The sequence below is a fragment of the Patagioenas fasciata genome, chromosome 1 (genome assembly GCF_037038585.1).
Source record: "Patagioenas fasciata isolate bPatFas1 chromosome 1, bPatFas1.hap1, whole genome shotgun sequence".
Classification (NCBI taxonomy): domain Eukaryota; kingdom Metazoa; phylum Chordata; class Aves; order Columbiformes; family Columbidae; genus Patagioenas; species Patagioenas fasciata.
In genome coordinates, this window is record NC_092520.1 from 214,289,974 (window position 1) to 214,317,545 (window position 27,572).

The window sequence follows — 27,572 nt, forward strand, 5'->3', positions numbered from 1 at the left end:
CTCAGCAGAGAGTGGAGATGCGCAGGGCTCAGAGCTGAGTTTATGGATCGGTTCGTCAGGGATGGTTTTGCCATTAAGAAAAGAATAGCAAAGGAAACATTTAAATTAAGGTGCAGGAAGCAAAAAAGCTGAAGTAAGTGAATGTGCTTTAAAAGTCGCTCCGGTTTATTTTGCTCAGAAGCACATTGAGAAAGGTGAGCGGGTTTACTGACGCCGTTTCTTTGAAAAACGCCTTTGGCAAACCACGTGAAGGAAACGTTCTGGGTTCAATTCCACAGCAATAAGCACAAGTCCTGTCATAACACATACGTGCGCTCTTATCTCTCGTGTGCTTGATTTATCGATAACAGCACGGCCGAAGTGCTTGCCTGCGCTATATTATTAATAACGTGCTGCTTTGCCAAAAGCCTAATACACTATTCATCCTGCAAGCCAAGACCCACAGCGTCTGCTTTTTCCTCATATGGTGGCATCGAATTATTACCCAAAGCACTTTTCCCCCTTGCTTTAAGACTTGACACCAACATTCCCCCAAATAACCAAAAATCTGTGTAAAAGTCGCTTAATGTGGCATTTACTGTCTCCTCCAGGCTTAGGAAGGCTGAAGGGCACTGAAGAAACCTAACGCTGCAGTAATTATCCTTCTGAAAGAACCAGGTGAAGAAAAACATGGCAATCAACCTCCTCTACAGCTCTAAAGACCACACAGCATACCCATCATTTTAATCTGATATAAATGGTGAGTGAATGGAGCGGAAAGGGGAGCGGTGAAAAGGTTATGGGTTATTATCCTTGGTGAGCGTCACCACGGGTTGTGTCATCCCAGCAGCGATACCAGGGACAAGAAGTAACGTCACCTCCTTTGGCCAAGTCAACCGGTCCCCTCTGGTTGACAACGTGCCACATATTTCTTCTTTTCAGCTTCATTAGGGAAACGGGGCAGCTTGTTCATGGCAGGAGGGTGTTGGAAATGCATCATCAAGCAGCCATAATGGAATAAATGGAAACAAATCTAGCGCAGTGCAGGGTGTTTGGGAGAGATGAAAACCTTGCGAGATGCACTTCCAACAAAATGATACATGTGAACCGAGCCAAGAGACAGACATGGGTGCTGAGCTCGACCTGATACGTTCACTCTTGTCACTGCTGCTTGTGTGACACTGGCACCTGGTCCGTGGCCTCTGTGCAGGTCCGTTGATACAATCTGGCCTCCAAGAAGTCACAGGGTGGTGACCTCCAAAAAGTTGAACACACAGAGTTGATATAAAGACATTTGCTCTCTTTGGACCTGTATTTTTCTTCCAGCTGTGCTGAAGAACACCCAAAGAATCTCCTGTCCGTAGCACCTTGAGTCTCCATTGCGGCGGAGCAGCGGCGGGTGAAGGCATCACCCTCACTGGTACTGCAGCAGTTCCTCCCAGCGAATGGGCTGGGAAAACACCTCCCGCTCCAGCCAGAGCTCGTAGGAATAGTGGAAGTCCTCGGGGAGCTCGAGCCGCTGGCCCAGCACGCTCTGCAGGCAGTTGTCCACCGGCGCGAACTCCGAGTCCTGAGGGCTGTCGTAGCGGCGGCTGTTGAAGGCCTCGATGTTGGCTCTCAGGGTGCATTCCTCAGCCTGGAAATCCCACGGTCTGGCGTCAATATCTACGCAGAAGAAGAAACCAAAGTCTTGTAGGAAAACATCCCTCTGATAAGGTTTGAGCTAAAGAAAGGACGAAGACTTTACAGCTACCACGTGCCTGAATTGACTTTGGTATCAGCCAGTCAATTATTCCTAATTACTACTCCTAATCAATGTGTGCATTTTAATTTAAGGTATTCAAATGAAATACATTAAAATCCCTTGTTACTTAGGCAGGCAGAAAGCTTCCTATAGAAACACAATTGTTTCGGCTCTGCAACATTTTAAAGACTCTGTTATTACCAAGCTTTTTCTGAAAGTCCCCATTATTTTACTGAAAATCTCCCCAGATGGTGAAGCAGAGATCAAGATTTAAAGCACGTAGCTAAAACCTGGCCAACTTATTATGAGCTACCAAAAAGGGTTTTTCAAATTTGGACAAATTTAACTATGAATGATGTTGAAAAGCTAATAGCAGGCATAATAACCACGATATTTTAAATATTTGATATTATTTAAACATATAACATCAAAAGTATGAGCTGTAAATCCATACAAAACAGTCATTTGCTCCATAAAGGTTCAGTGAATTCATTGGCCAAGCTCAGCAGCGCTCAAGGGAGGGAAAGGTCCGAGCTGGGTATCAATGCAGATACACAGAGATAAAATGAACACCCCAGGAAACCCCAGCTCACGTCTCCTGGTGAATGGTCCAGCTCAGGACGCAGCGTCTGAGTAGCAGATTGTGCAGGTGGGGTTGGCATCGTGTTGCTGATGAACTCTTGTTGGGGGAACTGGGACACACACAACAATTTATCCTTCGCATCTGGCTTAAAAATCCAGGTTTTACAGACAAACCTTGCTCCAGGGCAGGTGATGGAGGTAATTTTGGAGCACATAGTACTCAAGCTATTTATGTCACCCAAGGCATCCCATGGCTTCATCCTGTTAGTGCCATAAAAACCCCCTCCGCTGCCCTATTTACAGGACAGAAATCCCCATAAAAGAAAGGAAAAGCCCAGTCTTCCAGCTCTTTGTTTCTTTGGGGAGCTCCACCAGCCCTAAAGTGAAATTTAAAATATCAAGTCTAGTTTTTTGTTCTTCTGAATTAGTGGCATGACTATCAAGAGTGTAGAAGTCTTCAAAAAAATAGATTATATCTTTTACAGATGAAATTAAACACCCTAACATGATTACAATGCCTTTCCCCCTTGTAAAAAGTTAACATCAGGCTTTTACTTCCTGCCCTGTTTTCTTTTGAAACAGGAATGCTACCCAATTTCTCTAATTAATCCTCATTAAAAAGAAGATACACCCCGAGCAAAAATTTAGGACCATGTTATTAAGGCAAAAAGGTATTTTAATACTTTCTCTTCTTGTCCTAAGCTTGGGTGAGTTCTTGCAGCAACCGAGCGTCCTTGCAAGGGAATAAGAGGACGAATCCTGTGGATTCACACATGGGGAACATCAGAAACTTCGTGACACCTCTCAAAAAATACAGATTTAGACACACAAGAGCTATTTAAACAGACTGGAACACCTCGTCCGGGCTGCAGCTGGTGGGTTCGGAGCATCTGCACTGCTGGGCTGTAACCGCTGTTGTTTCTCAGGTGTGAGCTGTGGAGCCGTCGGTCAGAGTTTCACTCCACGACCACCCTAAGCACACACGTGTGGTGCAGATACCAGGACAACTGGGTGGCTTGATGGCAAAAGTGATTTGGGAATGGGAAAGAGCAGCCCTGGGCTTGGTGGAGACTCTTGTCTTGGAGACAGAGCTGATCCTGTACCATCCTGATCCAATTATTCCCACCTTTCCTCAGCAATCAATGATCTTCTCGCCCTCTACAACTCCCTGAAAGGAGCTTGGAGCCAGGGGGGTCGGGCTCTGCTCCCCAGGAACAAGCGCCAGGAGCAGAGGAAACGGCCTCAAGTTGCGCCAGGGGAGGTTGAGGTTGGATGTGGGGAACAATTTCTTCCCCAAAGGGCTGTGGGGCATTGGAACAGGCTGCCCAGGGCAGTGCCGGAGTCACCATCCCTGGAGGGCTGGACAGACGGACATGAGGTTCTCAGGACGTGGGGCAGGGACAGGGCTGGGTTATGGTTGGACTTGATCTTAAAGATCTTTTCCAACCCAAGTGATTCTATGACTCTCTGATCCCTCCTGACGCTGCTGAACGGTGCCATAAAGCTTCAGAAAAAATCCCCAATACTGATCCAAACAAGTTTAGGGGCCAATAAATGTCACCCCCCCGCCGTGTGCCACTTTCAGCTCCGCACGGAGAGAATCCCAGAATGTCAGGGATTGGAAGGGCCCTGGAAAGCTCATCCAGTGCAATCCCCCCATGGAGCAGGAACACCCAGCTGAGGTTCCACAGGAAGGGGTCCAGGCGGGTTTGAATGTCTGCAGAGAAGGAGACTCCACAACCTCCCTGGGCAGCCTGGGCCAGGCTCTGACACCCTCACCATGAACAAGTTTCTTCTCACATTTAAATGGAACCTCCTGTGTTCCAGTTTGCACCCATTACCCCTTGTCCTATCACTGGTTGTCACCGAGAAGAGCCTGGCTCCATCCTCCTGACACCCTTTCCATATTGATAAACACTAACAAGGATCCCTCCCCAGCCCCACTCACCGTTGCCGTAGGCCCAGTCGTCGTTCATGCGGTGCCGCACCTTCTGGTAAATGGCGGACATGGTTTTCATGTTGCTCTTTCTCCACTGGCGCCCCAGGTATTTGGTCTGGATTTTGAGCAGCTTGAGGACGTAGAGCTGCATCATGGCCTGCTTCACCTTCAGTGCTCGCTTCAGGATCGGGGCCGACTTAAACACCACCAGCATCTGCCAAGAAATCAAGGCTAATTAACACAATGTGTTCAAGCGCTGCGATCGAGACGGACAAACAACATAGACATATGTACAAACAGCAGTCTCCATTTGTTGCCACAAATGTCTTTTTATGATCTTTACCAGCTCAAGTGTCTTTTTGCTCTTGGTTACAGGCATTAACGTATCCTTGGCTCATTTTGCTATCGTCAACGTTACTCTTTGACTCCCTTCTTCCTCATGGGTACACCTTAATATCTTCAAGATCAATCTCTGTTCCCATACCTCCGTTGGTGAATCCATGGACCCTCCATAGTCCCCCACAATTCCCCCTTTTTGTTTTTCAACCAGCCATAGACCTTCCATAGATTTTCCTACTGTACATTGTACGCATTGTAAGATACAAGCGACAAGCATTCATATTACTAATACAACCATCACCAGAACTAGACCATCTTTCATTAAATCCTTAATCCATCCTGTAATACCCCAACCCTTCGTCTAAACCTCAGTCTTCATAGGTTAATTTCTTGGTCATATCATCTAACCCTCTAATCGCTTTGTGAATTGGTTCAGGATGATCAGATGAGCTCATGCAACTCATCCCGTCGAAATCTTCACAACCACGTCCTTGCGCTCCGATTGCACGATTTTGAAGTGTAGCACATCTAATTGAATCAACATCTGCTAAAATGGACAATGCTAACGAGGTGGTATTAATCTGTTTTGTTAACCAACATCCTAATTTGTTAAGCGTATTCAAAGCGTTTGCTACTGCAACCAAGGGCGCACAAATGGAGGAAATAAAGACACACAAGTGCAGCTCAGGGCACTAAACCTGGGCCACATAGGGTGCAACCCCCAAGCAGGTAAACGGAGCATTCAACGCTTGCTGCACAGGGCTTGGGGATCATAAAAACGGGCAGGTTATGAAGAAGAAGCCCCAGGAGAAATTCAGAGCAGGACAGCGAGACGGGCGTCACCTTACCATGGTCCTCGAGTGCTTCCACTTGGTCAGCTTGTTGAGGATCCTCAGCAGGTTAATGCAGGAGAACAAATTCCTCCAGCAGAACTGGTTGTTGTCTCCGGCTTCCTGCAATGGGGCAAGAAAAGCGTCACCGCCACGGAGAAATCCCTGGGTGGCAAATCTGTATTCTTAATGTCTGCACTGTCTGATTTCCAATGGAGGGTGAGCAGCGGAGCTGTTGGCGTCGTGCTGCTCAGAATCCAACAGATTCTGGGGAAAACCGTTCTGCAAACAGCATTTTAATCGGCATTTAGGCCTAGAGGAAGAGCTGAGATAAATCACATTATTCCCTCACGGGAGATACTTATTGTGGTAGATTTGTATTTGTTGTTTACAGTCAGAGAGCAAATCACAGCCTGGTGACCACCACTGCTTAGAAAACAGTTATTTCTTAATTATATTAATTAATTCATAAATTACCACATGCTTAGAGGACATATTAGGGACAAATAAAAGGAAATCACATAACAACGGAGGATGACAAACAGCAGCATTGGTATCAGGAGGACGAGACTTTTGTGTAACAAAGATCCCCTCCGGCTTAAGCACAGCTGATAGTTTAAATATTAATTAAACATAAGCACCTCCAGCTTGCGTAAATATTGCCCGTGGCGCATTTGAGCAGTGATTCCACCACTACGGTAACTTGCTTTATGCCTAAAGAGCACTGAGCGCAGCAGAAGTGTCCCACAAAGAACCCATTAGGGGAGGAGAGTGGAAACAAGTGCTGCTTCATTTATAAACCACTTAGAGGCGGCTCCAGCCTTAACGACTCCTGGAGAAAACTGTGTTGCACCATCCATACTCTGGGCATCCCTGGGAGGAGACCCCAGGGGGTCTAATCCAGCTTCAAAACTACATTTACCCAAGAAAATCCCACCTTTCTTCTTAAAACCGAGCACCGAACCTGTAATTTCTGTAAAAATCCCATGGCACGTGTAAGTTTTAGAGACCGTAAAGTGTTTCTGACTTATTGAATTGTGGGATTGGGTAAAAGCCACTTGGAGCAAATGCACTTTTCTGGCTGTAGAGGCTGTGTCTGCGCTGGAAGTTCCTGCACACACAGCGCAGATGTCACCACGATGTCACTGAGATGTCACCACGATGTCACCACGATGTCCCCAAGGCTCTCGCGGATGCTCCGGGGGTGCCAGCTCAGGACCAGTGCTCGTGCAGCTTTATATCAGTGCCCAATTCTCACCCACTCCCTCTGCACCAAGCAGCTTTTCCAAAAAAACCCCAGTAGAGAAGCCGATACCCATTTCATACACAGCTGGATCTCTTTTTGCCACCAACCTGATGTTGTCTCTTCAAGCCACAGAGTCTTTCCATCAGATTTATGGAAGGAGGGAGCAGGCTAAACAGACTTTAATCCACCTTTTATCCCTGTCTCTTGTTACCCTCCCCATTCCTATGAAATCCTCGCACTCATGGGTATCCTCCCAAAGACAAACACACGAGTTTGTTTCTGCATATTTGGTAATTAAATCAGTCTCCTGCGAGGCCAACACCCACGGCCGCTGGAGGAAAGTGATGAGACGCTGTCATTTAATGCAAACTGGGGACCAGACCCTACTGGGAAGGGGTAACTGGGAACATTGTCCCTAACATTTTCTGTCTTCTACAGCCACCGAGCTTAGCGTGAGCGTAAGGATTAGCAAGAGCCATCGGAGCGCTCGGCGATGTGTCACTAGATGTCCCCATTGGGCCAGGATGTGGAACGCGGCAGTGCTGGATGGTCACCCAGCCTTTGGCAAGTAGCCCATGGACCAGCACAAACCGGGAGCCCGATCCTGGTGATAAGGAGGGGGGTGACATCCAGGGGCTGTCACCCCAAGCAGGCACTGAAAAGGGGAAACCATCACATCATTTTGGTTGGAAAAGACCCTCAGGGTCATCGAGTCCAAGCGCTAACCCAACGCTGTCACTAAGAGCCTCAAAAACACGTGGGACAGCGGCGGAGGATGGAGCAGGGACACCGGCCACACGTGACCATCCCACGCCCACCCGCACGCACCCCACAGCGGGTTTTTATATCAAATCGATCTGGTGTAATCAACTCACTGTAGGAATTTGCATCACAGCAGCACATTGGAAATGCTGTGGGTGCAGGGGTGATAAAACCAGTTTGACCCCAGCCTTGGAGGGATTCCTGAGCAACTTTGGCTTGGGGAAAGCAGGGAAAGTGTTTTGCTTTATTTCAGTGATTTAAACCTTTATAAAGCTAAGGAAAATGACATAAAATAAACATTTTAGTATCCAGGAAACATGAGATCACCTCTGCATCACTAAGGGTCTCCCTTTTAATCCCTCTGTGAACCTCAAAGCTCATCCCTGCTCTGCACCAACTTACTCTGCATTTGAATTATTGCATTTATCAACCTGCCAGCATTAATGTCTCACCATTAATATCTGTAAATCCACACAGCGCTGGCCGTTCTCCATAATACTCCGGCTCCGCAGGGAATTTGGTTCATTCCTTAATCTACCAGCATCTTGCAAACATGAATGCTCAGAGCAATTTAAACCTGGGAAGCGATGGGCGAAGCCTTTTTAACCACAGGGTCTCTCATTTGGAGAAGCAAAAGGGAGAACTCTAAACCCAACTATTTTTATGGGGTGCACGACAGTGAGTCAGAATAACCACAGGAGGAATGTTTAAGTCTGGAGGGGGAGAAAAACTCTAATTTTGGAAAGGTTTGGGGTAGGTTTGGGAAAGGTTTCCTCGCCCTCTGGCACACAGCAATACCGGGTACAAGGGCCCTTTCTGTGCTGCTTACCAGGCTTTCCGCAGTGAGCTCGGGCAAATCATAGACCGTGCGGTGTGGATAATCCAGGACGGAGATGCTGGGGGAGACAGGAGAGAAGGGACTCGTTCAGAACCAGCTAAATATTCCAGTAACTTTTAAGATGACCTACGTGATCATGCACATCGATTCCTCTCGGCTCCACAGCGCAGCCCGAATGTATTAATAAGGGCTCAAAGGGTTTGGATCCATTAAGACATGAGAGATTAGTTATTCACATGCATGTTTTTAAAAAGGAAAAGCCAAACAACAAAACAGATCTTTGGTTAAAACGGAGACATCTGATCACCAGCAAGATGATTCAAAACTAAGGCATCGGCTGTTTCCAAGATGCCGTCCTGCCCTATTACCCTTGTACAAGTAGGCAATAATAATTTTTAAAGAAGTGTATATACATACATACATCTATAGATAGATAGATAGATAGATAGATAAAATGTACATAAACTGATGCTATCCATGCCCCGAGACAAGCACTGATCCAAACCAAAGCGTTCACTATCACGCAGCCTCGGTTCTTGTGTTCCCCCTCGCTTGCTATTTTTGTTGTTAAATCCAGCAGCTGAGCAACAACTTGTGACCATCCCCGAGCCCAAGATCATCTAGGATAAACACCCGAGGTCGGGACATCCCCTAAACCAGGCGTTTTTAAAGCGTTTGCCCCAGGAAGGGCTCGTCTGACCACAGGGACAGGTGCTCCTCACCGGTTCCTACCCATCGTAACCCACAAACTGGAAGCCCATTTGCCACAAGTTGTTGTTGCACTGGCATCACTGCTGGTGTTTCCCATTGCAGCATCGCTGGGCTGGGGTCTGTACATCTGAATGCAGCAAAAACTCTGCAGGGCAGCACCTGACGTTCAGCACGTCTGAAAAACCAGTGTCAAACTGGGTAGTTAAACCTCCCCAGATGGGAGCATCCAGCTGCAAAGCTCATTTCAAACCTCCATCGGAAAGCAGAGCTGTGTTCTCCTCGCCTACGCTTCCTCCTCACTTATGTGCCTTCAAAGCACAGGAGCAAAAGTGGAAATGTTGATCAAGAAGAGAATTAATATATTACTTTATGGTTTTTTCCATATGTGCCTTCTCACCCCTGCACATCCACCCCATGCAAGAGGGAGACCAGCCCTCCATGGGGCTCAACTGCAACACAAAGCACCAAAAAGAGCATCCAAAAGCAACAAGAAGGATCTTTTCATCGCTCCAACAGCAACATCCCCTGCGGCGCTTCCCTCCAAACAGGGAAATGCTACCCAGCGCGACTGGGTTGTGAAGGAGTTGTGCTCTTTCAGTTCTTACGCCGACGTGTGGTGACCCAGCCGGTCCCCACACAGACCCAGAACAGGGCTGGTGCCTTTCTCAGAGCAGATTTAAAAGGCTGTGCGAGACCTGAGGGACTCAGGAAAGCTGAATTATAGCTAGAAAAAGAAGGAAAGACCTCCAAGACTCCACCCCATCCAGGATCTTGGCAGCTGTGACCCACAGGTGCCTGGTGGCACTGGACCACTTTCCAGGAGTCTATGTAAAGATGAAAACAAGCCTGCCAGCAAGGGAGATGGGTCTCTGTGTATTTCAGTAGTCCAGTGAGAGATTGGGAACCCCCCGTCCAGTTTTCCTCATTAAGCAGAAGGGATTTGCTCCCCTCCAGCTGTTCCTGTAATGGAGAACGTGCTGCCCAAAATCCACGTGTGGGATCAGCGCTCGCTCGGTCCCAGCACTCAGGGCTCCTCATCACAGAATCCCAGAATGTCAGGGGTTGGAAGGCCCTGGAAAGCTCATCCAGTGCAATCCCCCCAGAGCAGGAACACCCAGCTGAGGTTCCACAGGAAGGGGTCCAGGCGGGTTTGAATGGCTGCAGAGAAGGAGACTCCACAACCTCCCTGGGCAGCCTGGGCCAGGCTCTGACACCCTCACCCCCAACAAGTTGCTTCTCATATTCAAGTGGAACCTCCTGTGTTTCAGTTTGCACCCATTGCCCCTTGTCCTGTCACTGGGTGTCACCCAGAAGAGCCTGGCTCCATCCTCCTGACACTCACCCTTTCCATATTGATCCCCATGAATGAGTCCCCCCTCAGTCTCCTCTTCTCCAGCTCCAGAGCCCCAGCTCCCTCAGCCTTTCCTCACACGGGAGATGCTCCACTCCCTTCAGCATCTTTGTTGCCCTGCGCTGGACTCTCTCCAGCAGTTCCCTGTCCTTCTGGAGCTGAGGGGCCACAACTGGACACAATATTCCAGGTGTGGTCTCCCCAGGGCAGAGCAGAGGGGCAGGAGAACCTCTCTGACCTACTGACCACCCCCTTCTAACCCACCCCAGGTACCATTGGCTTCCTGGCCACAAGGGCCCAGTGCTGGCTCATGCACAAACCTCCCTTCCCCATCACCTCTGCCTCCCCCAGAAGTGTCCGTACCTGTTTTTGGCAGTGATATAAGACATGATGTTTTGGTTGAAGAACTTCAGGATCAGCGGGATGCAGTTGGCGAACACCAAATGTTGGGACACGTACTCAAACTGAGGAAGACAAACAAAATGTGTCAACGTTAGCTGGAACCATCATCTGGGAACAGAGACACACTTCCAGCCGAAAGCAAAGCGGTCTCGATGGTTTGCTCTAGACCGTCCTCCCCTCGCAGAACTCTGCTGTGCAAGGTCTGCATCGTATACAGCAAACGCGTACATCGTATACAGCAAACGTGTACATCGTATACAGCAAACGCGTACATCGTATACAGCAAACGCATACATCGTATACAGCAAACGCATACATCGTACACCAGCTGGACAACTCTATTTCCACAGGGTGGACACACAAACCTTTTAGGAATAGCTGCACCTAATGCCATTTGAAAAGCACCCAAAATAAAACCTGTGGAAAAACAGTGTATGGGGAAGAGGGAAGGAGGAGATGGAGCTATTACGCAAGAAAATACAATCATTCCTATTGCTGTCACACGCTAACCCCAGCCCCTTCTCTAATTTTGACTGATAAAAGTTCCCTTACCTTAATGTATGCTTTTAATTCCTCTCCCCCTCTAAACATTAGATGGTCTGGGTATGTATAGCTGTGTAATACAACAAATCTCTGCTGTTCTTTAAAGAAACACACAGATAGCAGCAATATCCTACCCATCCCATCGCCGTTACTTGTGAGTCCCCACTAGCTGGACCCGAGATGCTCTCACTGCTTCAAAATGCAGCTGCCAGCAACTAATGTGTTATTAATACATAGGATCTGACCCAAGATAATGCTGAACTGCAATAATTCGATGGAGTTTCTCTGTTGCTGTAAGAAATGTCCAATCTCAACAGAACCGAGACCCGAAAAAGGTATCAAAATCCCCCATGATCTGTGTTGGTGTGCAGGTCTGAAATCGGACATAAAACACAACTGGGGAAGAAAACCCCACAGCTTTTTGCAGACTCAACAACAGACTGCGATGGGGGAAGAAATGAGAGCAGCCGTTCTGGGGGTGAAGTCGGAAAAATCAGTGAAGGGACATGGGGGGACCCAGAACGAATGTGGGATTGTAAAAACGTGGGGGTTTGTTTCATTTTATCCCATCCGATAAATGGATTTATATTTATGCTGCATAACGCAGATGGATTTGTAGCATACTGAAGCCTTTAAAAGAAACAGAAAACGACAAAGCACTAATTGCTTGACTTGCAGAACGAGTGGAGAACTGGGCCCAGGCCCCAGCTCAAATCAGTCCCGGTGTGTTTCAACCAGGGAAAGCCCTCACGTGCGCCCGGTTCGACCGGTGCCACACGGGTGAAACGAGAAACCGGATTGCATCCAGGAGCCAGATCTCCAGGCTCTGCTGAAACTGGAGCCCCAAGAACTCGATCCGGCGGAGGGACCGAGGACTGGTTGACCTCGAGAGGTCGTACCCAGCACTATTTCTGGCCACTGGAGAGGAGGCAGAGCTAACGAGGATCTTTCCTCACCCCCTTTTACCAGCGGAGGCTCGTGCTGCTTCCTAAATTTTAACCTGATCAGCCACAGCATGAATTTTTCCAGAAGCATGAAAACTCTTCCCACGTGAGTGGAAATGATCCTGATGAAATACAGTCAGAGATACACTGCAGGTGGGTAAACCTATCCAAATCCTGGCCTGGAGCTATGGAAAAGCGATCTGCTCCTCCTTGTAGAAACCTTTCCTGGAGACGTCTTTTAGGAGAGGGTCTATCAGGACCAGCTTGGCGATGGTTGACCTCTTCTCTACGCTCACCTGGTAGATGTGGTTCAGCTTGAAGTGCTTGAGGAGCAGCAGCAGCGAAGCCGAGATGCTCTTCACGATGATCTCCTTGTGTCTGTTCACGTCGATCCCCAGCTTCATGCTCTGGAGGACGGTGATGCTGGGTTGGAGGGAAAGAAGGTGGGGATGGGAGCAAGGGGGACTAAGGGACTGTTGGGTTCTTATTCATCTGGACAGGCTCTACAGAAACAGGGACTTTCGCTCCTCTCTGGGACTCCCATTTCCATCCCCTCCTGTTTGGTGACACCAAAATGCATTAAAAAAGGGGGAAAAAAAAGCTGGTTGACCTCCACCAGCAGTCCTGGGGAAGCGTGATGAAGGACATCTGCCATATGCTTGTGCTTCTTTATGATTTGCATCAATTAGCATGATTTTATGATTTGTGTCACTTAGCCAGCAGAGCACAGTGGCCACTGACTGTGCTCAAATCGTTCCACTCCTGAAAACCTGGCAACACATCCTTGGCTTTCACCCCTCTGCCCTGGTGGTGACAGTAGCTTGCACCTCTCCAAAGAGATTTCCCCAAATCTGGAGCCTGCCGAACCTATCGAGAAACCCCAACCCTCGTGCTCGGTCCAAGACTTTGTGGCAAAGCTGGGGTGGCTGGTGGCCACCTCCTCGGGGACTTACGGCATCTCTTCGGGCAACACGTCCGCCAGGATGTTGATGGAGTCGGTCTTGGCTTTGGAGGTGGGCGCTGCAGCAAGGAGGATCTTCAGCAAAGCGATCTGCAGGGGACACCAGGTGTGATGGGATGCTCCCAGGAGGGACATCCCTTCCTTCTCCTTCACTTGCTGAAACCGCACAACTTTAAGCCAACTCTATAGGGTTTCACCAGCCCAACCTCTGCTCACCATGCTGAGGCTCAGCCTCTGCTTTTATACCGTGGACAGACAGGCCAAGCGTGGGGAATGGTTTGGGTTGGAAAGGACCTCAAAGATCATCCAGTTCTAACCCCCTGCTATGTGCAGGGACACCTTCCACTAGACCAGGTCGCTCAAAGCCTTGCCCAGCCTGGCAACACAGCTAAATCTCATGAGAAGGCTGCAACGGATGTCCTGTAAGGAAGGTCATAACCTACAGTCTCCCCACCGTTTCAACAGCTGTTGAGATCACAGCCAGGTGGGCAGAGACCTGAAGGTGTTCCCACCTTGTTTGCCGAGCTACGTAAAGCACGATGATGGTTTAGTTTGGTTCCTGGCCCAACAAGTTGCCACACTTGGAGATCATTATATCATAACAAAGTTAATCTTGGCAAGAAAGACAAAGGCTCAAGGGACCAGAGAAGACCACAGGTTGCTTCCTAAGGTCAGAAGTGAAGGTTCCTGCATCAGTGTGCGACAACTTGTTGGTAAATACAACAGCTCACACAGCTCAAGAGACAACATGGGACCATCCCCAAGTGGTTCCTCTTGCTGTCCGGAGGGCAGGAGCCAGTTTTCAGCTCCCACCAATGTGCAGGACTTTGTTCCTTGTTCCCAAATCCTCCACACACGTCTTGTTTTCCAACCACTGACCTGTCTCCAACCATTTGACCATGTCCCTGGGTACCTGCACCCCTGGATCCTCTGAATCCCTCCTCTCGGACTGTGCTTTTCACCCAACTCTGCTCTGGATTCCCACCAAAAATCTCACCATTCAAGCCCTGAACACACCCCAGAAAACCCATGCAGCTCACAAATCAGCAACATTCCCCACTCAAAAGCTCTTCTTTATCTTACCATATACTTACCATATACTGTGGGAGATTGTACAACATTGCTCGATACAAGACCTCACAAGGGGTTTCTTGGACGTCCTCTTCCCCCTAGCACAGAGAAACATTAGAAATAAGGGATAAAAATAAGTATTTCCAGTCCACACACTTGAGATGGGTCAGTCAACCCACAAAACCCAGCCTGAGGACTTAATGATGGGCACAGCTGCACGGAAGCGCCAGGTCTTTCTCCACCAATCAAGATATGGACTTTTAGAAAAAAAAAAGTGCATCCAAGGTGTGTCCTAAAGATCATGGAGAGTGTAAAGGTTTCTATAGCACCTTGGAAATCTTCTACACATCCATCTGGTGATGGGGTGCGGCTACATCTTACCAGAGACATGGGGCACTTCTCCAGCTCCTCCTCGTTCTTGATCTGGACGTCTGAGATGGAAACGTACTTGTGCTGCCAAAATACACAGAGACAGGCGGAGCAATGTCACAAACGAAGGACGAAACACAGTCAGCCATGACAACAGTCGCTGATTCCAGTAGTGCTTGAGTGAGGTGTACAGGACACAGCAGATACAAGGAGAACTCATCTTTCTGTGGGACATCCCTCTGCCCCTGAAGTTCCTCACACATCACACTTTTGATCATAACCACCTACTCCTAGGAGCACTCTGTAAGTAAACAAGAGGGACAATCACCTCCAAAAGGCAATCCAGACCTCAGATGGGCTCAGTTTTCCATTTTTCCTCCCCAATTCCTGCAAGAAGCTCCAGAAGGTTTTCCTGTGACAACTAACAAGAAGGGACCCTCTTACTCTCTCCAGTAACAAGAAGGGACCCTCTTACTCTCTCCAGTAACAAGAAGGGACCCTGTTACTCTCTCCTCTCAGCTGGAGGTCGGACATGAGGATCCCACACATGGGGTGCATATCCAGCCCCTCTCGAGCTGTTCAGACCTTGACTGGATGTATCAGATTGACTTCTCAGGACAGAGACAGCAAGAGCTCAGACCAAAGGTGCTGCTGCGCCCCAGCTGAAGAGGCGCAGAAGACTAAAACTCACGTGAAACATTTACTGTGGGCTGGGAGCTTAAAAATGACGAGCTTCAAACTTTCATAAAAGCTGTATCGCAAAGTTTATGTGTATGAGATGATGCTCTACAATCCCCCCATGGCCTCGGTGATCTTGGCCAAAGATTTCCCTGCTTCCACGAGATGCCCGTGGCTCCAGTCCCATCCCAGAGCATCTGCTGGGTACCAGGGAGCAAACCCAGCAAGGGCTGAGGTTGGACAAGCTGCCTGCTGCCCAGCGAGGCTTTCTGGGCTGCTTCATCCACCCAAGATGGTGGAATCACAGAATCACAGAATGGACTGGGTTGGAAAAGCCCTCAGAGCTCATCCAGTCCAACCCTTGGTCCAACTCCAGTCCATTGACCAGATCATGGCACTAAGTGCCATGTCCAATCTCAGTTTCAAAACCTCCAGGGCCGGTGAGTCCAGCACCTCCCTGGGCAGCCATTCCAATGCTGACCACTCTCTCTGCACAGAATTGCTTTCTAATCTCCAGCCTCAATTTCCCCTGGCAGAGTTGAAGCCCATGCCCCCTTGTCCTGTTGCTGACTGCCTGGGAGAAGAGCCCAATCCCCCCTGGCTAGAACTGCCCTTCAGGTCGTTCTAGAGAGTGCTGAGCTCACCTCTAAGCCTCCTCTGCTCCAGACTGAACAAGCCCAGCTCCCTCAGCCTCTCCCCATAGGGCTTGTGTTCAAGTCTTGTTGCTCTTCTCTGGACCCGCTCCAGCACTTCAATCTCTTTCCTGAGCTGAGGGGCCCAGAACTGCACACAATACTCCAGGTGTGGCCTCCCCAATGCAGAGCACAGGGGAAGGATCACTGCCCTTGTCCTGCTGACCACGCTGGTTTGGATACAGGAGACACCATCTTACCTGCTTCAGTGTCTTCACGCTCTCATGGATGGGCCGGGGCAGCCCTATCAGGGTTTCAGTGTCTCTGTGGCGGATGAAAGGCGGTAAGTGAGAGGTTGGGAAGAAGATGCAGGTTTAACACTTCCACACTATACAGAGGGAGCCCGTAGTTTACTGAATCTGCAGAAGGCACCCCATTTGGGTCAGGAATTGGGAGGTGCTGGCGTGACCCCCCCTCTCCCTTACAAAACCTGCACAAGGGAGGGGTGAAACCAGGGGTGAAATCAGGAGTCTGTGGAGCCAGCGTGAGCCCAGCGCCGCGTCTAAAAATGAACAAGCCCCGTGCCAGGATGACTCCACACCCGCAGCTTGATTTATTCACAAACCGGGTCATTTGCTGTGGATGCCAGGTTGTTCCAACTCCCTCCCACCCCAGACCAGGCTCTGGCTTGAGCCAGAGGTCACTTATTCTGGGCTAGGCCTGATTTTTAATAGAAAGAGGTCCTTGGAGACCAGAATCTCCAAGAATATGTTTTTGTAACGCTGAGTGCACTGCTGGAGCCCCAGCAAAATCCAGCGCTGCATGGTCCCAAGCACACCCTAGGCTGGCTTAGTTGAGAAAGCCTAAAGTCTGTGGCGGCTCCCACCAGTTAAACTGCACCGATGGGAGCTATGAGCCAGGCTTTGCTGGACCTGCACACACAACACTCACTGTCCCAGCGTGAAGCCGATGAATTTGTTCCTGCTCGCTTCCAGGAAATGCTCGATGTCTTTCTGCCTGATGGAGCAGAGAAACAGAAACAAGGAGAAGGTTGGAAAACAGGCACAGAGCAGCTCACAACCTACATCGCTCAGAAAGAACAGCAGCAAGAACCTTTGAGCTCTCGAGGATTGATTTCTAGAGGTCTTAAGAGCAGCGGGCAGAGCCACCGTTGCTCCCGTTGGTTGGCAGCAACGTGAACCAAAACCATCTGTATTTGCTGTGCAGCTCCATGGGAGCGTGCGAATAAATGGAGAGGAGCTCCCGACCACCAGCACCTTTTTATCCACCTTCTGCGCTCCCAGCAGACGCAGCTTCAACGGCATCTGCTCACTTGGAGCGAACAAATGTTGTCTCTGCAGTCTGGCGGTGCACGTGCTGCTCCGAGAGCGCAAACTGGCGCCTTGTCCGCCTTGGACATCTTTCAGGAGAACTGCGCAGGGTCTCAGCGCGACAAGTAGGACGTGAACCGCGAGCCAGGGCAGAAAGAAACCCAGCTGGATTTCCAGGCACCAGCCAAGGAAAACAAGCATGGTTTGATTTTGAAGCTGTGTTAAGTTACGCGGGGTACGGCAACACCGCGTGCGCGGGGACACACGTGGGAAAGCGCTTCTTGCCGTGTCCCTGGGAGGAGTGTTCTGTATAGACACGCTTAACCCTGTCACTGCTCCCACACCGAAAAGATGTACTTGCTCCTCTGATTTAATGATACTGGATTAAATCCAGAATCGTTTTGGTTGGGAGAGACCCTCAGGATGATTGAGTCCAACCATAACCCAACTCTAGCACTAAACCATGTCCTGAGAACCTCCTGTCCGTCTGTCCAGCCCTCCAGGGATGGTGACTCCAGCACTGCCCTGGGCAGCCTGTTCCAATGCCCCACAGCCCTTTGGGGAAGAAATTGTTCCCACATCCAACCTCAACCTCCCCTGGCGCAACTTGAGGCCGTTTCCTCTGCTCCTGGCCCTTGTTCCTGGGGAGCAGAGCCCGACCCCCCTGGCTCCAAGCTCCTTTCAGGCAGTTCAGAGATCAGAAGGTCTCCCCTCAGCTCCTGTTCTCCAGCTGAACCCCCCAGCTCCCTCAGCCGCTCCCATCACACTTGTGCTCCATCAGATGTGTTCAGATCAACAGCAAAAAAACCCCTCACACGGATCAGAGGGAAGGGGACAGAGGATTTCACCCTGTTGTCCTAATCCTTCCCCTACACCACATGTGGCAGAACAGCTTTTAAGAAGGGAAGGCACCAACTTCTTTATCATTAGATGGTTTGCTCCCATTCCTCGCCTTGGAGCAAGGCCATTCAAGAAGGCTTCATCTGGCAACATGAGTCCCACCCGAAAAGCAAGCGGCGATGTCATTAACCAGCTCCCAGGATGATTAGTCTGGGACCCTTCCCCACCAGTGCCGGCTGGGAACGCTGACCCTGCTCCCACCAGCACCAGCCCCTTCCAGTACAGCCCGGGATGTCCACACTGGGATTGCCACTTACTGGCCGCGCTCGGTTTGTAAAGCCTGGGGAAGGGCTCAGCTAAACCCAGTCCAGGAAGGACCAACCAAAACCAAAAGAAGTGGAGCCACTTCAGTTCAACTGGCCAGAGGTCACCAAACTTGCCACAGAGTGACGTTCAACCTGCAATGAGCTCCAGGAGAGGTTGGACTGGGGAGGGTGGCGATGAAACCAGGCGGATTTACCTGACTTTGGGGGCCCAGGGGAGCCCTTTGGGGAACGACACCCTTTCGATAGGCGGGCGCTGAGCAGGCACGGCGGGGATAATTGCGTCCCGCTCCATCAGGTCCAGTTCCCCCTCGATCCCGCTGTCCACGTCATCATTCTCCTCTTCGTCAACTCCTGCTTCATCATTCTTGAAGGGGTCTCTCTCGTTGTAGATATCCAAGCTGTCTTGCTTCACCAGGGGCTGCAGCAGAAGGAGGAATTCAAGTCACTCCATGGATTTCATTGCCCTCCCAGCTGCTGGGACCAGACCTCTCCCTCCTGGAAAGACCAAGCTCCCAGATGTTCCTCAGGGGAGGATTTCCCTCCTAGCTGTTCCACCAAAGTCTGAGCAAGGAGCAACCTTGCTGCTGTAGGAGGTATGACCCCATTTTCCATCTTAACTTCTGGAGCTACCACCCAAGATCTCTCTCCTAGCAAAAGAGGCATTTTCATCCTCTGATCGTAACACAACAACCCCAAAAGCAGAGCTAAAAAAAGGACGAACTTGCTGTGAGCAGTTTGCTCCTTATCAGCCCTTGGCCATAGGGTCAGGATGTCCTTTCACTTCTTCCCTATCGAGTGCATTGTGGGGCTGATTCGCCGCAACTGAAACTGGGGGATGAAAAACTGGACATGACCCGTCAATGTGCACTCACAGCCCAGAAATCCAACCGGGTCTTGGCTGTGTCACCAGCAGCGTGGGCAGCAGGTTTGGGGGATCCTGTCCCTCTGCCCCGCTCTGTGAGACCCCCCTGCAGTGCTGGTCCAGCTCTGGGTCCTCAGCACAGGACACACATGGAGCTGCTGCAGAGGGGCCAGAGGAGCCCCAGGAATGATCCGAGGCTGGAACAGCTCTGCTGGGGACAGGTGAGAGAGCTGGGGTGTTCAGCTGGAGAAGAGAAGCTCCAGGGAGACCTTATTGTGGCCTTTCCGGACTTAAAAGGGGCCCATAAGAAAGATGGGGACAGGCTTCTGAGCAGGGTTTGTTGTGATAGGACAGGGGTGGTGGTTTTAAACTAAATGAGGGAAATTCAGGCTGGACATGAGGAAGAAATTGTTGTCCCTGAGGGTGGTGAGAGCCCGGCCCAGGTTCCCAGAGAGGTGGTGGATGAACCATCCCTGGAGACATCCCAGGCCAGGCTGGACGGGGCTCTGAGCAACCTGAGCTGGTGAAGATGTCCCTGTCATGGCAGGGGGACTGGGGGAGCTGGGAAGGTCCCTTCAACCCAAACCATTCTATGATTCTATGAAACTGGAAAACACACGAGCACTTGTGGGTAAGGGAAACACGCTCCTGAACACAAGCTGCCTCCTTGAACAGACGATGGTCCCCATTGGAAAAGCGTCTGGGCCACATGCTGGGAGGATGAATCTGCTCTTACCCTGCGGCTGCGGTGCCCACGCTTCTGCTGCTGCTGCTGCTCCACCAGCTCGATGGAGTAGGTGGGCGGCGAGGCAGCGCGCATGCTGCGCATCACCTGGATGCTGTCCTCCGGCAGCGGCGGCAGCCCCAGCTCCTCGCGCCTCCGCACCTTCATGGCCTGTAGGGCTTCGAATCCACCCAGCGTGAACTAGGGACCAACGAGAGGGGTGAGAGAGTGGGAAGCGGACACCCCCCCGGACCCTGCGGTTCTTCTGGGCTTTCAGGGCCGTCAGGATGTAGAAACCACGTCATGGGTTCATTCGTCCGATTTCTTCCCCACCCCGTGTCCTCTGCGTGGCTCAGCCCACCCTCTCAGAGTCACAATGTCAGGGGTTGGAAGGGCCCTGGAAAGCTCATCCAGTGCAATCCCCCCGGAGCAGGAACACCCAGCTGAGGTTCCACAGGAAGGGGTCCAGGCGGGTTTGAATGTCTGCAGAGAAGGAGACTCCACAGCCTCCCTGGGCAGCCTGGGCCAGGCTCTGCCACCCTCACCCCCAACAAGTTGCTTCTCATATTCAAGTGGAACCTCCTGTGTTCCAGTTTGCACCCATTGCCCCTTGTCCTGTCACTGGTTGTCACCCAGAAGAGCCTGGCTCCATCCTCCTGACACTGCCCCTTTCCATATTGATCCCCATGAATGACGTTAACCCCATCAACCCTCACCCCAGAAGAAGCTCTTCACCTTGTGTTAACCTCCTGCATCATCCTAAATAACCTTGTTATGATTGGACTGAATAGTGGGGAATGTCCTGGCTGCATCAGCACTGTTCCCAAGATGACCAGTTTCTGGAGAAAGGAAAGGTTTTCACCCACCAGCAGCACCTTCCAGAGCAGGAGCAGAACCTTCTTCATGGGGAAGTGTGGAGCGTGGCCACTGCAGAACTTGGTCACCATCGTGAAGAGCAGAAGAGCGAACGGCTCGTCAGTGTGCACAGGGAAACCTGGCGGAGAGAGGGACCAAGAGCGGGTTCAGAGCAGCTCCCCCGTCCCCGAGGTCTCCCCGCGGCTACAGCACAACGAAGGGACCTCAGGGCACAATGAACATCGTGGCTCACTCAGCTCCATCCTGAAGGTCTCCCGGTAGGTTTTCCACTCGGGGGGATCCTCCTCCTGCTCCACACGGATGTTCTCCACCATCAGGTACATCACGCTGAGCAGCACCCTGCGGGGACAGCACGACAGGGAGGTGACGCTGCCAGGCGGAGGCCACTTTGTCCCCAGCGGTTGTCCCACCCAACGTGTTAGTGTCCTGGTGTGTTAGTGTCAGCTAAAGTCTCCTTACTGAAAGCCAGACACAAGTTTTGGCAGACACAGCAATGGAACGCGAGGTCGCTGGGCTGATAAGGATGGGTGCACATCCCATGAGAGGGGCAACGAGCACTGAACTGAAACTGACCAACTAAGTATTCCATCCCATTCCCGTGATACTTCATATAGAAGTGGGACATCATGAGGATCTCATCCCTTTTCCCTATGGTCGACATTAGGAGAGGACCTTGCGAGTTGTCCCTGCGAACTGAGGCCCAGTGAGAGACTGAATCCAGCTCCGGTTGGCTACAGAGTCCAGTCCAGGACTTCGGGTGCCGGCTCTGCAGTTGCCGGGACTTTCAAGATTGGTTTTGTATATTTTGTATTATTTTCTCTATTTTTATTGGTAGCATTAGTTAAACATTTTTAATGTTTCCAACTCTCTTCTCTCCATCCTTCTTTCCCTCCTGATTGCCTGTCCTGAGTGGGAAGCGGGGAGACGGAGGAGCTAAGGGGGGAAAGAGGGGGTTAACAATACATCTGCTATGGTTTCATTGTCACCCCGCAATCAAAGCTCGACATTCAGGGAGAAGAGGAGGTACCTGAGCTCGGTGCTGTCGGCCAGCGAGATGGCCGGCTTCCTCAGCGCGCTGCTGCAGGCCTGGCTGTTGCTGCGGGAAGGGGACACGCTCAGCGCGGCCACCGGCCACGGGCTGCTGTGAGCCACGGCCCCCAGCCCGCGCCGGCAGCGCTGGAAACGCCGCGCCGGATCTCCATGGTCCTCGGTGGGGAGGAGGAGGAGGGAGAAAGAAGAGAGCGAGAAGGACGGGGAGAAGATGAAGAAGAGGAGGGTGAGGAGGATGGAAGAAGAGAATGAGGAGGATGGGGAGAAAGAAGATGAAGAGAAGGGTGAGGAAGGTGAGGAGGATGGAAGAAGAGAGTGAGGATGTGGAGAAAGAAGATGAAGAAGAGGAAGGTGAGGAGGATGGAAGAAGAGAATGAAGAGGATGGGGAGAAAGAAGAAGGAGGAGGGTAAAGAAGGTGAGGAAGATGTAAGAGGAGAGTAAGGATGGGGAGAAAAAAAGATGAAGAAGAGGGGGGTGAGGAGGATGTAAGAAGAGAGTAAGGATGGGGAGAAAGAGAATGAAGGTGAGTAGGATAGGGAGAAAGAAGCTGAAAAAGATGAGGGTGAGGAGGATGTGGAGAAAGAAGATGAAGAAGAGGAGGGTGAGGAAGGTGAGGAGGATGTAAGAAGAGAGTAAGAATGTGGAGAAAGAGGATGAAGGTGAGTAGGACACGGAGAAAGAGGCTGAAAAGGATGGGGGTGAGGAGGATGTGGAGAAAGAAGACGAAGAAGAGGAGGGTGAGGAGGATGGAAGAAGAGAATGAGGAGGATGGGGAGAAAAAGGAAGAAGAAGAAGAGGGAGAGGAAGGTGAGGAGGATGGAAGAAGAGAGTGAAGATGGGGAGAAAGAGGATGAAGGTGAGTAGGATAGGGGGAAAGAAGCTGAAAAGGATGAGGGTGAGGAGGATTGGAGAAAGAAGATGAAGAAGAGGAGGGTGAGGAAGGTGAGCAGGATGTAAGAAGAGAGTGAGGAGGATGGGGAGAAAGAAGAAGGAGGAGGGTAAAAGAAGGTGAGGAGGATGGAAGAAGAGAGTAAGGACGGGGAGAAAAAAAGATGAAGAAGAGGAAGGTGAGGAGAATGTAAGAAGAGAATGAGGAGAATGGGGAGAAAGAAGATGAAGGTGAGTAGGATAGGGAGAAAGAAGCTGAAAAGGATGGGGGTGAGGAGGATGTGGAGAAAGAAGACGAAGAAGAGGAAGGTGAGGAGGATGGAAGAAGAGAATGAAGAGAATGGTAATAAAGAAGAGGAAGAGGAGGGTGAGGAGGATGGAAGAAGAGAATGAAGAGCATGGGGAGAAAGAAGATGAAGAAGAGGAGGGTGAGGAAGGTGAGCAGGATGTAAGAAGAGAGTGAGGAGGATGGGGAGAAAGAAGAAGGAGGAGGGTAAAAAAGGCGAGGAGGATGGAAGAAAAGAGTGAGGAGAATGGGGATTAAAAAGATGAAGAAGAGGAGGGTGAGTAGGATGTAAGAAGAGAGTGAGGATGGGGAGAAAGAGGATGAGGGTGAGCAGGATAGGGAGAAAGAAGCTGAAAAGGATGAGGGTGAGAAGGATGTGGAGAAAAAAGATGAAGAAGAGGAGGGTGAGGAAGGTGAGGAGGATGGAAGAAGAGAATGAAGACAATGGGGATAAAGAAGATGAAGAAGAGGAGAGTGAGGAGGATGGAAGAAGAGAATGAAGAGGATGGGGAGAAAAAGGAAGAAGAAGAGGGTGAGGAAGGTGAGGAGGATGGAAGAAGAGAGTGAGGAGGATTGGGGGGAGAAAGAAGAAGGAGGAAGGTGAGGAGGATGAGGAGAAAGAACGTGAAGAAGAGTAGGGTGAGGAAGGGTGAGTGGGACATAAGAGAGTGAGGAGGATGGGGAGAAGTAAGATGAAGAAGAGGAGGGTGAGGAGGATGTAAGAAGAGAGTAAGGATGGGGAGAAAGAAGATGAAGAAGAGGAGAGTGAGGAAGATGCAAAAAGATGGCGAGGGAGACGGGGAGAAAGAAGCTGAAGAAGAGGAGGGTGAGGAGAAAGAATAAGACAAAGAGGACAAGGAGGGTGAGGGTGTGGGGGCCTCTCACTCAATCTCCATGTTGAGGAGCTCCAGGAAGGCGGTGAAGGTCCCCAGGCGGTACAGGAGGAAGCTGTTGTGCCGAGACCAGTGCAGGACATCGCCATCGTTGTCACAGTCTCCAAAGACACCTGGAGAGGCCCGGAGGGAGGATTCAGTTTGGGGAGAGCTGCCTCTGAACCCCTGGAGCACACGGGGCCATGCGGGGAAGGACAAACCCCAAGAGAAAGCTTCTCCCAAAGCCCGTGATGAAGCCACATCCAGATGCGGCGACGCGGTCCTTACCCTGGGCCAGGTAGAGGACGGCCCGTGCCACTTTGAGCCGCTTGTCCCTGTTGACCACCTCCAGCGCGTCCAGCAGGCGCATCACGTAGGCTTTGTGCTGAGCCCCGTCCAGCTCCAGCCACCTCCTGCCCTGCGCTGCAAAGGGGACACGACAACCAGCCCGTGCCTCCCGGGGTCCCGCTCTCGTCTGCGGGGCTGAGCCCAGAGCTGGTACCTTGAGCGTGAAAATCCTCCTCGAAGCATCTCCTGTTGGTGCTGAGCTCGGGCTCCTCAGTGTAGCTGTACAGCTCTGGTGGAGAAAGGGGTCAGCAGGGACCCTGGGGGAGGTTTCACCCCCCTCGTAGAATCATTTTGGTTGGAAAAGACCTTTAAGATCATCGAGTCCAATCGTTACCCCAACCTTGGCACTGCCCCGTGTCCCTGAGAACCTCCTGTCCGTCTGTCCAGCCCTCCAGGGATGGTGACTCCAGCACTGCCCTGGGCAGCCTGTTCCAATGCCCCACAGCCCTTTGGGGAAGAAATTGTTCCCAGATCCAACCTCAACCTCCCCTGGCGCAACTTGAGGCCAAGTTCTTCATGGGGCTCTGAAACATCCCTACACCCCAGAGATCTGAACTCATCCCTGAGCTCTTCTGGAGCTCCAAGCGGCATCTTGGAACCACCTAATGCTGCCAAGTTCATAATTTGTGTCTACTCCCCAGGAACAAGCGCCAGGAGCAGAGGAAACGGCCTCAAGTTGCGCCAGGGGAGGTTGAGGTTGGATCTGGGAACAATTTCTTCCCCAAAGGGCTGTGGGGCATTGGAACAGGCTGCCCAGGGCAGTGCTGGAGTCACCATCCCTGGAGGGCTGGACAGACGGACATGAGGTTCTCAGGACATGAGGCAGTGCTGGGGTGGGGTATGGTTGGACTCCATGATCTCGAGGGTCTTTTCCACCCAAACCAATTCTGATTCTCACCCCCGTGCCCAGGCTGGGCTGTTCTCGCACTCCTGCTCACACCGATGGTGCTTGAGCTGCATTTGCAATTCCATAGTGTTGTTTTTCTCTTTTAGGGGGTAATTTTGTGCCCCATTTAATGCAGTTTGCAAAGGGAGGGATCAGAGGAGCCCTGGGTGAGACCTGCACTGATTTCCCACCCAGCAGCTCGGATATTTTGGGACCTGAAACAGGGGCTGGACTTGGAGGGACACGATGTTGTGCCTGTTCCTATATAATCCCTACAAGTTCTACGGTGCTGAGCAGCCCCATGGGGGCCTGAATCGGTCCTGCAAGGGAAGAGGAAGGCTCCCTCAACCCAAAATCTGCTTATCCAGGCCAGCTGAGCCACAAACAGCTGAAAATAACCCTTTGCTGCACTCAGGACAATGAGGGTAACGGTGCAGAAGCGGCCGGAGTCGGGAGATACGGGACAAGGACTCAACCCATCGTGACACCCATGACGAGGGGGGACACCTCCCAGCCCGGGCTGTGCCCCGTCACCCGTCCCTGTGCCACCGCGTGGCCCTGCTGCTCATTCCCAGGGAGCGAGTGGCTCTCTATTAATAAACCCCCCTTGCTCTATTACAGCAAGGATGATACCACTCGATATCCATCCCCCGACACCCAAAGGGAATTTCGGTTTTGTTTTTCCACCCCGACGGACACGTATAAATAGCAACGGCCTCTTCACCTGCTAACTCGGCGCCGTGGCCGTCGGCATCGCCGTATTCGAACTCCAGGTTGGGACAATCCACCGAGCCCTGCGGAGAGCGGGTCGGGGTCACGGGGGCTGCCATGTCCCCACGTGTCCCCCCAGTCTCGTGTTCAAGCCCCAGGGAGATCTCCACACGGGTCTGCAGGGACGTCCAGCGACGCCGCTTTCAAACACGGCGCAAATCTGGGAAGCGAGTGTAAAACCAGCGTTTCGAAAGCAGCAGCAGGACTCAAAGCGCCGGGGAATATTCGATGCGTTTTGAAGCCACACACACGCTTAAAAACAAACTCTGGGGCTGGTTTCAAACAAAAGCACCCAGGAGGATGCAAACCCCCCTGTGCTCTTGTCCCTGCATCCCAGATCCAGCTGGTTTAGTGGCCGCGCTTTGCTTTTTGAAGCCCATAGTGCTGTGGATCTCCCCCCTCCTCCCCTGCGGACGAGGAACTGGAGCATGAAGCTCCTCTGGAGGACGATGCTGGGGCGGCCACACGAGACCCAACGCCGGCATCGCGCCGCCGGGCCCCGGGGAGCAACACGCGAAGGGATCATCAACCAGATCCACATCATTTCTCATCCCGAGTCCCGGCACCTCCTCTCGGCAGCCGGGCTGGAACCGACGCGCATCGTCGCAATTAATATTGATGAGCCCAGAGGACGCGCAGCTCCGGGCTCGGCCCGAAACGCTTGTTTCTCGCCCAATTTCTGCAGCGGTTGGGGAGCTAAAGCCCAGCAGGAATTTGGCGAAGCGCGTGCAGCGTTAATCCGCTTGGCCAGGCCGAGCCGCTGCTCTCGGAGCCGGGAGGGAAACGCAGACCCCAAATCCACAGACAGGGCTTGGGGTGGGGAACCGTCTCCCACCATCTCCCAGCAAAGAGGGACCTATTTTGGGTCAGCTCCCTGGGGACCTGCAGCTCCTTCCCACCCGCTGCTCATGGGGGTCCCTTTTTGGTGGCCAGGGACATCAGCTCCAGACCGATCCTGGTGACCTGAGCCCGGTCCTGCTTCCCCAGCCTGGTACCCACAAATTCGGAGGGTGCAGCAGCAGCAACGCAGCCCGGGGGGGTTTAGTGGTTTTTCGGGCAGGAGGGGTGAAGGGTGGCAGAGGGGACTGTGGCGGTGAGGAGGGTAAGTGGGTGCCTGGAGGATGTGGGTGAACCCAACTGGGACCCCAAAATCCTGCTGCCAGCTCTGGGGGAGGGGGTGTCAGCGCCGGGGCGAAGTTTTCCGGGGAAGCCCCCTCCACGCTGGGCACCCGCAGGACCCCACAAACCCAACTCCCGAGGAAGGGACCCCACGTAGGGTCCCCCTCCCGACCCCGAGCAGCGGCCACAGGGAGCCCCCGGGGGTGTCACTTACCTCGGACTCCTTCCGCTGGCTCCTGAAGAGCTCCCGGCTCTTGGGCTGGGGCTGCGCGGGGCCCTGGGGCTGGGGCTGGCCCGGCCGAGCCCGGCCCGGGGCCGGGGCCGCTCCGCCCGCCGCCTCCATGCGCTGCCCGCTCCGCGGCGCCACCGAACACGTGTGGGCCGGACCCTGCGCCCCGCCCCCGGACACGCCCCGGCCGCGCCCATTGGTCAGCTGCACCTGGGGGCGGGCTGGAGGACCCACCCCGCTCT

The 27,572-nt window shown here is 51.9% G+C and overlaps 1 protein-coding gene across 1 annotated transcript; it reads right to left on the reverse strand.

Annotated features, from left to right (window-relative positions):
- Positions 1–142: 142 nt before the first annotated feature.
- Positions 143–27,444, reverse strand: STRIP2 (striatin interacting protein 2). The gene is made up of 21 exons (XM_065861703.2): positions 27,316–27,444; positions 25,936–26,005; positions 24,480–24,554; positions 24,266–24,400; positions 23,991–24,111; positions 21,908–21,976; positions 21,113–21,219; positions 20,871–20,998; positions 20,017–20,205; positions 18,613–18,836; positions 16,873–16,938; positions 16,182–16,245; positions 14,624–14,695; positions 14,266–14,340; positions 13,164–13,261; positions 12,507–12,633; positions 10,685–10,785; positions 8,251–8,317; positions 5,432–5,536; positions 4,254–4,458; positions 143–1,644 (listed from the first exon to the last, which is right to left on the reverse strand). The coding sequence occupies exons 1-21, from the start codon at positions 27,442–27,444 to the stop codon at positions 1,394–1,396; spliced, it is 2,478 nt and encodes an 825-aa protein (XP_065717775.1). The 3' UTR covers positions 143–1,393.
- Between the last annotated feature and the right edge of the window lie 128 nt (positions 27,445–27,572).